The 9,709-nt window shown below is 43.0% G+C and overlaps 1 protein-coding gene across 1 annotated transcript in view; it reads right to left on the bottom strand.

Annotated features, from left to right (window-relative positions):
* The window catches only part of ptprh (protein tyrosine phosphatase receptor type H), a 56,557-nt gene that overhangs the window by 13,172 nt on the left and 33,676 nt on the right, over positions 1-9,709 (bottom strand). Inside the window, exons 7-11 of the mRNA XM_062985206.1 lie at positions 8,440-8,703; positions 6,409-6,675; positions 3,700-3,963; positions 460-717; positions 291-384 (exon numbers count right to left, since the gene is read on the bottom strand). Of these exons, the coding sequence (XP_062841276.1) occupies positions 291-384; positions 460-717; positions 3,700-3,963; positions 6,409-6,675; positions 8,440-8,703 (1,147 nt within the window). The remainder of the gene's footprint in view (positions 1-290; positions 385-459; positions 718-3,699; positions 3,964-6,408; positions 6,676-8,439; positions 8,704-9,709) is intronic.

The raw sequence follows: 9,709 nt of genomic DNA on the forward strand, positions 1-9,709 counted from the left end.
CTGATGAAGGTCTCAAAGGTGACCAGCTCAAACCAAGGTGGACCAACTAGGTAGGAGTGTCTAATAGAGTGGACAGTGAGTGGACACGGTGTTTAAAAACTTTAGCAGCGCTGCTGTGTCTGATCCACTCATACCAGCAGAACACACACTAACACACCACCACCATGTCAGTGTCACTGCAGTGCTGAGAATGATCCACCAATGTTATGGCTATTCCTATGCATTCATTGCTCATGGTAAAATGAATTTACAGAACTGAATTCACACATTAGTAAAACAATGAAACCCACCTGGGAAGCCCTTTCTTGCGTCGCCATATAAATACACCAATAAGAATGACGAGAATGGCCAGCAGTAGAAATACTAAAATACCTGCTATGACTCCTGTAAAGATACACAATTAGAATTGGATAAATAATGAATTAATGACTTGTGTACAATATTTGTGTTCATTCTCACCTCTTGGATCAGTCTGACAGGTTTTTAAAACAGGTGCACTCTGCAACGGTCCAGATAAAGAGGTCACTGTCAGAGTGTACCACTGGGCAGGCATCAGTCCCCCAATAGACATCCGTCTTACATCCGGCTGATTGTAGCTTTTGCTGCTTATGTTCACCTGCACTGATGTCCTCTTACCAACTGGGGGGTCCCAAACAAGAAGAAGAGCGTAGCCCTCTGATGAATACTTGCAGTGTAAACCTTCAACTTTAGATGGATCTAGATGGAGAATAATCATGGATAAAATGTTAAAAAAAAATTTATAATATCAGTATGTACACTACATTGCCAAAAGTATTCGCTCGTCTGCCTTCACACGCATATGAACTTGAATGACATCCTATTCTTAATCCATAGGGTTTAATATGATTTAATATGATGTCGGCCCACCCTTTGCACCTATAACAGCTTCAACTCTTCTGGGAAGGCTTTCCACAAGATATAGGAGTGTGTTTATGGGAATTTTTGACCATTCTTCCAGAAGTGCATTTGTGAGGTCAGACAATGATGTTGGACGAGAAGGCCTGGCTCGCAGTCTCCGCTCTAATTCATCCCAAAGGTGTTCTATCAGGTTGAGGTCAGGACTCTATGCAGGCCAGTCAAGTTCTTCCACACCAAACTGGCTCATCCATGTCTTTATGGACCTTGCTTTGTGCACTGGTGCGCAGTCATGTTGGAACAAGAAGGGACCATCCCCAAACTGTTCCCACAAAGTTGGGAGCATGAAATTGTCCAAAATCTTTTGGTATGCTGAAGCATTAAGAGTTCCTTTCACTGGAACTAAGGGGCCGAGCACAACTCCTGAAACACAACCCCACACCATAATCCCCCCTCCACCAAACTTTACACTCGGCACAATGCAGTCAGACAAGTACCGTTCCCCTGGCAACCGCCAAACCCAGACAGACTGAGAAGCATGATTCGTCACTCCAGAGAACACGTCTGCACTGCTCTAGAGTCCAGTGGCGGCGTGCTTTACACCAGTGCATCCCACGCTTTGCATAGCGCTTGGTGATGTAAGGCTCGGATGCAGCTTCTCGGCCATGGAAACCCATTCCATGAAGCTCTCACACACTGTTCTTGAGCTAATCTGAAGGCCACATGAAGTTTGGAGGTCTGTAGCGATTGACTCTGCAGAATGTTGGCGACCTCTGAGCACTATGTTCCTCAGCATCCTCTGTCATTTTACGTGGCTACCACTCTGTGGCCGAGTTGCTGTCATTCCCAATCGCTTCCACTTTGTTATAATACCACTGACAATTGACTGTGGAATATTTAGTAGTGAGGAAATTTCACGACTGGACTTGTTGCACAGGTGGCATCCTATCACGGTAACACAATGGAATTCACTGAGCTCCTGAGAGCGATCCATTCTTTCACAAATGTTTGTAGAAGAAGTCTGCATGCCGAGGTGCTTAGTTTTATACACATTTGGCCATGGAAGTGATTGGAACCTGAATTCAATGATTTGGATGGGTGAGTGAATACTTTTGGCAATATAGTGTATCTGTCTATGTAGTCAACCAGAAAAGATACTAACCAGTGTAACTGCTAAAGTTATATCCTCTGCTCTCCACACTTTCAAACACAGTGTACAGAGAGAAGTTGTAATAGGTCCCAGGAGTAAGAGATGTTACTGTGTAGTTCATTTTAGAACGTGCACCTCCACTAATGTTGACTGTTTTTTCATCGTAGCTTAGTTTGTAATTGTATTTGCTGTCATCGTTCACTTTATCCCATTCTAGTGTCACTGCTGTCTCATTATGATGCTTTACAGCAATACCATTAACATTAGATGGACCTCAGAAAGAAGGAGGAAAATAAAACAAATAAAACTTTAATTTTCCAATAGAGACATTAGTAATTAGTCGATAATATAATAATAGCTTAATGAACTATTCACTTTGTTGCAAATAAAAAAGAGAGATTTTTAATAGAATAGATAAAAAAACACTCTAGATTCAGAGAAATTCAGCTATTATTGATGACATTTTTATAATAAAGTTACACAGATCAGGCATAACATTAAAACTACCTTCCTAATATTGTGTTTGTCCCCCTTTTGCTGCCAAAACAGCCCTGACCCGTCAAAGCATGGACTCCACTAGACCCCTGAAGGTGTGCTGTGGTATCTGGCACCAATATGTTAGCAGCAGATCCTTTAACTCCTGTAAGTTGTAAGGTGGGGCCTCCATGGATCAGACTGGTTTGTCCAGCACATCCCACAGATGCTCGATTGGATTGAGATCTGGGGAATTTGGAGGCCAAGTCAACACCTCAAACCCGTTGTTGTGCTCCTCAAACCATTCCTGAACCATATCCTGCTGAAAGAGGCCACAGCCATCAGGGAATATTGTTTCCATGAAAGGGTGTACATGGTCTGCAACAATGCTTAGGTAGGTGGTACGTGTCAAAGTAACATCCACATGGATGGCAGGACCCAAGGTTTCCCAACAGAACATTGCCCAAAGTATCACACTGCCTCCGCCGGCTTTGACTTCTTCCCATAGTGCATCCTGGTGCCGTGTGTTCCCCAGGTAAGCGACGCACACGCACCCGGCCATCCACGTGATGTAAAAGAAAAAGTGATGTATCAGACCAGGCCACCTTCTTCCATTGCTCTGTGGTCCAGTTCCGATGCTCACGTGCCCATTGTTGGCGCTTTTGGCGGTGGACAGGGGTCAGAATGGGCACCCTGACTGGTCTGCAGCTATGCAGCCCCATACGCAACAAACTGTGATGCACTGTGTATTCTGACACCTTTCTATCAGAACCAGTAGCTCGTCTAGCCTTCGCTCCCCATGTGCATCAATGAGCCTTGGCCACCCATGACCTTGTTGCCGGTTTACCACTGTTCCTTCCTTGGACCACTTTTAATAGATACTGACCACAAGAGCTGCAGGTTTGGAGATGCTCTGACCCAGTCGTCTAGCCATCACAATCTGGCCCTTGTCAAACTCGCTCAAATTCTTACGCTCGCTCATTTTTCCTGCTTCTAACACAACAACTTTGAGGATAAAATGTTCACTTGCTGCCTAATATATCCCATCTACTAACAGGTGCCGTGATGAAGAGATAATCAGTGTTATTCACTTCACCTGTCAGTGGTCATAATGTTATGCCTGGCCGGTGTATATTAGTAGTAATATTATCACTGTGTTGTTAACTAAATAAGTTTAAAGAAAGAAAGCTCACACTTACTAGTGACACCACTGAAGTTGTTTGCTTTGCTCTTAACTACCTCAAATACAGTGTGAAGAGTAAAAATGTATTTAGTCCCAGACGTAAGATTTGAGACTGTGCGTTTTACCACAGAACCTCCTTCTGATCCATTGATGTTTATGTTTTCTTTATCATAGTTCAGTACGTAATTGTAATTTATGTTGTTGTTCACTTTATTCCACTCCAGATCTAATGTAGTTTCTGTTTGATTCTGTACAAGAACACGGTCAACTGCAAGTGGAGCTACAGGAGGGAGAGAGAAGAAAGATAGCAGTGTTGTGGGATGAATTACAAATGAAGTAAACAAGTTAAAATCCTAGGCGGCATGGTGGCTCCATGGGTAGCACTGTAGCATCACAAAAAGGTCCGGAGTTTGCATGTGTGGAGTTTGCATGTTCTCCCCGTGTCTGCGTGGGTTTCCTCCGGGAGCTCCTGGTTTCCACCAACAGTCCAAAGGCATGCAGTCAGGTTAATTGGAGACACTGAATTGCCCTATAGGTAAATGTGTGTGTATGTGTCTGCTCTGCGATGGACTGGCGCCCCATCCAGGGTGTTACTGTGTGCCTTGCACCCATTGAAAAGCTTGCACCCTACATAGTGCACTAGATAGTGTGAAAGACAATAGGTGCACTAAATTGTATATCAGATAACGGATTTAGGTTCCCTACATAGTGCACTAGATTGTATATCAGATAACGGATTTAGGTTCCCTACATAGTGCACTAGATTGTATATCAGAAAAGAATTTATGTTCCTTACTTAGTGCACTAGAAAGTGTACTAGATAACAGACTTATGTTTCTTACATAATGCTTTAGGTAGCGTATTAGTTAACGGATTTAGGTTCCCTACATAGTGCACTATATTGTATATCAGATAACGGATTTATGTTCCCAACATAGTGCACTAGATAGTATTTTAGATATGAATTTATGTTCCCTACATAGTGCACTAGATTGTATATTAGATCACGGATTTATGTTCCCTACATAGTGCACTAGATAGTGTATTAGATAACGCATTCATGTTCACTACATAGTGCACTAGAAAGTATAACTAGGTGATGATTTGTGTTGCTTACATAGTGCACTAGATAGTGTATTACATAATTAATGATGTTCCCTACATAGTGCACTAAATTGTATATCAGATGACGGAGTTATGTTCCCTTCAAAGTGCGCTAGATTGTTCTAGATTCCGGGAGATTTTATCTGACTTGGGATGTCTGCAATACACAACTTGATCACTGGTAATCACCAGAAACCTTTTTCTTCCACTTTAGCGCATCCAATTTCTACCAGTCAATCATCCTCTCACTAATGCTGGTCCCTGCTCCTGATTGGGGAGGACGAGGCTGCTCCACGCCCCCTCCGAAACGTGCACAGCAATCGAACATCTTATCACCCACACTTGACGGCCACACCCCCTACCGCACTCCTTCCCCATCTCCGTGCAGGCGCCACCAACCAGCCAGCAGAGGTCGTAATCGCACTAGTCTGAGAGAGAGTCCACATCCGGCTTAGTCCCACCCCTATCTGAACAACAGGCCAATCGTTGCTCATGTGGCCACTCAGCCTCGAGCCGGCAAGGTACAATGTATTCGAGATCTCAGCTCTGGTGAACAGCGTGTGTTTTACCGCTGCGACACCTGAGCGGCCAATCAAGAGCCTCTTAATTTGTTGTGGATTTCCCACTAGACGACTGATCGGCGAAAGGGGGTCACACGCTACACGATCTACCATCAGGAGGAATCACCAGACCAGTCTGTCTGGTCTCCCAAACTACGTTTTGTCACAAAAACACATCACATGGTGAAGTGATGAGGGGTTTAATGATACCATGTCCAAAACTGCACGTCAACAACAAGCGAGCGATCAAAGTTGTTTGTGCACTGATGTGTAGCAGAAAAATAAATGAATCTGGGTGAAGGGGTGGATTTGGCTACGCGACCAGCAGGGATTGTCTGTTCTGCAGAGAGAGTCGGAGGTAAATAAAGATTTTTCGCAATGCAACGTTGGTATGCTGCTATGGACGATAAGTCACAAATACTGTAAAGCTTGTGTGTGTGCCGATGTATTTTGATACAAACTGTATTATGCCCCTGCATGCTTTCGGCGGTGGACAGTGGTCAGCATGGGCACCCTGACTGGTCTTCAGCTATGCAGCCCCATACGCAACAAACTGTGATGCACTGTGTATGATGACACCTTTCTATCAGAACCAGCATTAACTTCTTCAGCAATCTGAGCTACAGTAGCTCGTCTGTTGGATCTGACCACACTTGCCAGCCTTCGCTCCCCACGTGCATCAGTGAGCCTTGGCCGCCCATGACCCTGTCGCCGGTTTACCACTGTTCCTTCTTTGGACCACTTCTGATTGATACTGACCACTGCAGACCGGGAACACCCCATAGTAGCTGCAGTGTTGTAGATGCTTATTGTTCCTGCTTCTAACACACCAACTTTGAGGATAAAATGTTCACTTGCTGCCGTGGTGGCGTGATGAAGAGATAATCAGTGTTATTCACTTCACCTGTCAGTGCTCATAATGTTATGCCTGGACAGACATGACAAACAGCTGGGGGTAATTAATACAGGGACGAATCATGGAAAGATTCAGAGACAAGAGGGGTACGTACACAAAACAAACACAAAAGTGTAAATGTGACAAGTACAAAAGTGTGACTTACTGGTAACTTGGTAAAAGTTGTATCCCTGACTGTTTACTCCTTTAAATACCGTGTAAAGTGTGAAATCATATTTCGTTCCAGAAGTAAGATTTGAGACTGTTTCTGTCACTACAAAATCTTCTTTTTTTGAGACATCAATACTTTTGTTTCCTTGGTTGTGGCTCAGTATGTAACCATAATCGTTGCTGTTGTTCACTTTGTTCCACTGCAGTGTTAATGAGGTCTCACTGCGATCCTTTACAGAGACGTTAGTGACTGAAGACGGAGCTGGTAGAAAGAGACAGAGAATAAAACTGAGGTAAATCAGTGGGAAATAATGTGCAGTATTATAATTACAGTTCTTTTATTATTCGTGGTGATGTTTTTATGGTTGTTGACTTTAGGTACTTTACGGTAGAGGAGCAAAAATATTTTTTACAGTGCACTGCTGTTTAGTAACTTTATTAGTTGCTTATTTAGAATAAAAAAGCCTTACTGTAGGCTTAACATATTCCTTATCAGTCGCACCTTACTTATAATTAATTAAAACTGTTCTAATTTTGTTTTATTTCACTTTAATTAACTCACGCTTACATTATGAGTATTAAGATTATGCATCCATCCATCCATCCATCCACCAACCCCACCCATCCATCAATCTATCCGACCACTTGCCCTCCCATCCATCCATCCATCCACCCTCCCATCATCCATCCACCCTCCCATCCATTCATCCATCCATCCATCCATCCACCCTCCAATTCATCCATCCATCCATCCATCCATCCACCCTCCCATTCATCCATCCATCCATCCATCCATCCATCCATCCATCCATCCACCCTGCCATCCATCCATCCATCCACCGTCCCATTCATCCATCCATCCATCCATCCATCCATCCATCCATCCACCCTCCCATCCATCCATCCACCCTCCCATCCACCCATCCATCCATCCATCCATCCATCCACCCTACCATCCATCCATCCACCCTCCCATCCATCCATCCATCCATCCATCCACCCACCCACCCTACCATCCATCCATCCATCCATCCATCCATCCATCCATCCATCCACCCTACCATCCATCCATCCACCCTCCCATCCATAATAACAATAATAATAATAATAATAATTATTATTATTATTATTAATAATAATAATAATAATAATAATAATAATTAATAATAATAATAATAATAATAATAATAATAATAATAACAATAACAATAATAATAATAATAATAATAAAAAAAAAAATTTAAAAAAAAAAAAATAATAATAATAATAATAATAATAATACATTTGAAATACATTGTATTCCCGAGAATAATGGTTCATTAATAAAGTCTTCAGGCCAATACAGAAAGGTTTGATGACTTCTTAGCTAACTTGGCTATCTTTCACCCTAAAGTCATCTTAGGATAAAAGGTTAGCTTTAAATCTTTTGTAATCTTTAAGTATCTTATTGCTGAGCCTACAGTAATTAATAATTTATTCATTTTTTATGTAAAATGCATTGAATATTAGAAAAAGAGACATTTTTGATAAGACCAGATACATTTTTGACACTATTACACCTACATCAGCCTAAACTGGATGATACACCTACATCAGCCTATGGATTGATTAAGTTCATTCGGAATTTTGTCCCGACCAGGATGCACATCCTATCAGAAATGAAGATACAGTATATCCGACCAGGCAGTAAGCCTGTGTTCCAGTATTTGTGAGCCTGTGCCCTCAGTGGCTCGAGATCCCTGTTCTTGGCTGAGGGGATGGAAGTTGATGTGGTTTTCTGCTGCTGTAGCTCACACAGTTTAAGATTTAATATTCTGTGATGCTCACTACAGTTGTTAACTTGCCTTCTTGCCAGCCTTAAATATTCTGACCCTTGTACTCTGCCCTCTCTCATCAACAGGGTGTTGTTTAAATGCAAATTTGTCACTAACTTGATGCTTCTCATAAATTTCATCGTTTTATCTTTGGTTTAGCTATGACAGTTTTTTTTATTAGAAAGGCTGTTAAAAATAAAAGCATGTCTTACTGGTGACTTCAGAAAAGTTGTATCCACTGCTCTTGATTCCATTAAATACAGTGTAGAGGATGAAGTTATATTCAGTCCCAGGAGCAAGAGATGACACTGTGTGATTCACTATAAGATCTGTTTCTGATCCATTGATGTTGACTTCCATTCCATTGTAGCCTAGTCTGTAATCATAGTCGTTGCTGTTGTTTATTTTTTGCCACTCCAGAGTTAATGAGGTCTCACTGCGTGCCTGTACAGAAACCTTGGTGACTCTAGATGGAGCTAGGGGAAAGGAAATAGAAAGATTAAATAGAATTATTATGATTATTATTACATTGTTTACATTGTTTCTGATGACCCTATTGTTTACTACTTGAATTTTGGATGTTAGCTAACCTTTTTTTACTGGCCAATAGCATAGCTGGGGTTTCCTAAGCCTAAGCCATCCCCCCTCAGACACTGGATTCAATCCCACCGTCCCATCCATCCATCCATTCATCCATCCAATCACCCTCCCATCCACCCATCCATCCATTTATCCAATCCATCCATCCATCCATCCATCCATCAACCCATCCATCCATCAACCCAACCATCCATCTATTATTCCATCCACCCACCCATCCATCCACCCATCCATCCACCCATCCAGCCATCTATTTATCCAATCCATCCATCCACCCATCCATCCACCCATCCATCCATCCATCCATCCACCCATCCATCCATCTATTCATCCATCCACCCACCCACCCACCCACCCATCCATCCATCCATCCATCCATCCACCCACCCACCCATCCATCCATCCATCCACCCACCCACCCACCCACCCACCCATCCATCCATCCATCCATCCATCCATCCACCCTCCCATCCACCCATCAACCCATCAACCCAACCATCCATCTATTCATCCATCCACCCACCCATCCATCCATCCATTTATCCAATCCATCCACCCACCCATCCATCCATTCATCCACCCATCCATCGATCCACCCACCCACCCATCCATCTAATCATCCATCCACCCACCCATTCACCCATCCATCCACCCATCCATCCATCCACCCACCCATCCACCCATCCATCCATCCATCCATCCACCCACCCACCCACCCACCCATCCATCTATTCATCCATCATCCATCCACCCATCCATCCATCTATTCATCCATCCAATCGTGTCTGCATATAGACGCCAGACTGGCTGATAGCATAGCTGGGGATTTCCAGCAGTTGTGAGTTTAACACTGCACCACCCGAGCACCTTGTTTAATAATGA

This window comes from Trichomycterus rosablanca, chromosome 23 (genome assembly GCF_030014385.1).
Source record: "Trichomycterus rosablanca isolate fTriRos1 chromosome 23, fTriRos1.hap1, whole genome shotgun sequence".
Classification (NCBI taxonomy): domain Eukaryota; kingdom Metazoa; phylum Chordata; class Actinopteri; order Siluriformes; family Trichomycteridae; genus Trichomycterus; species Trichomycterus rosablanca.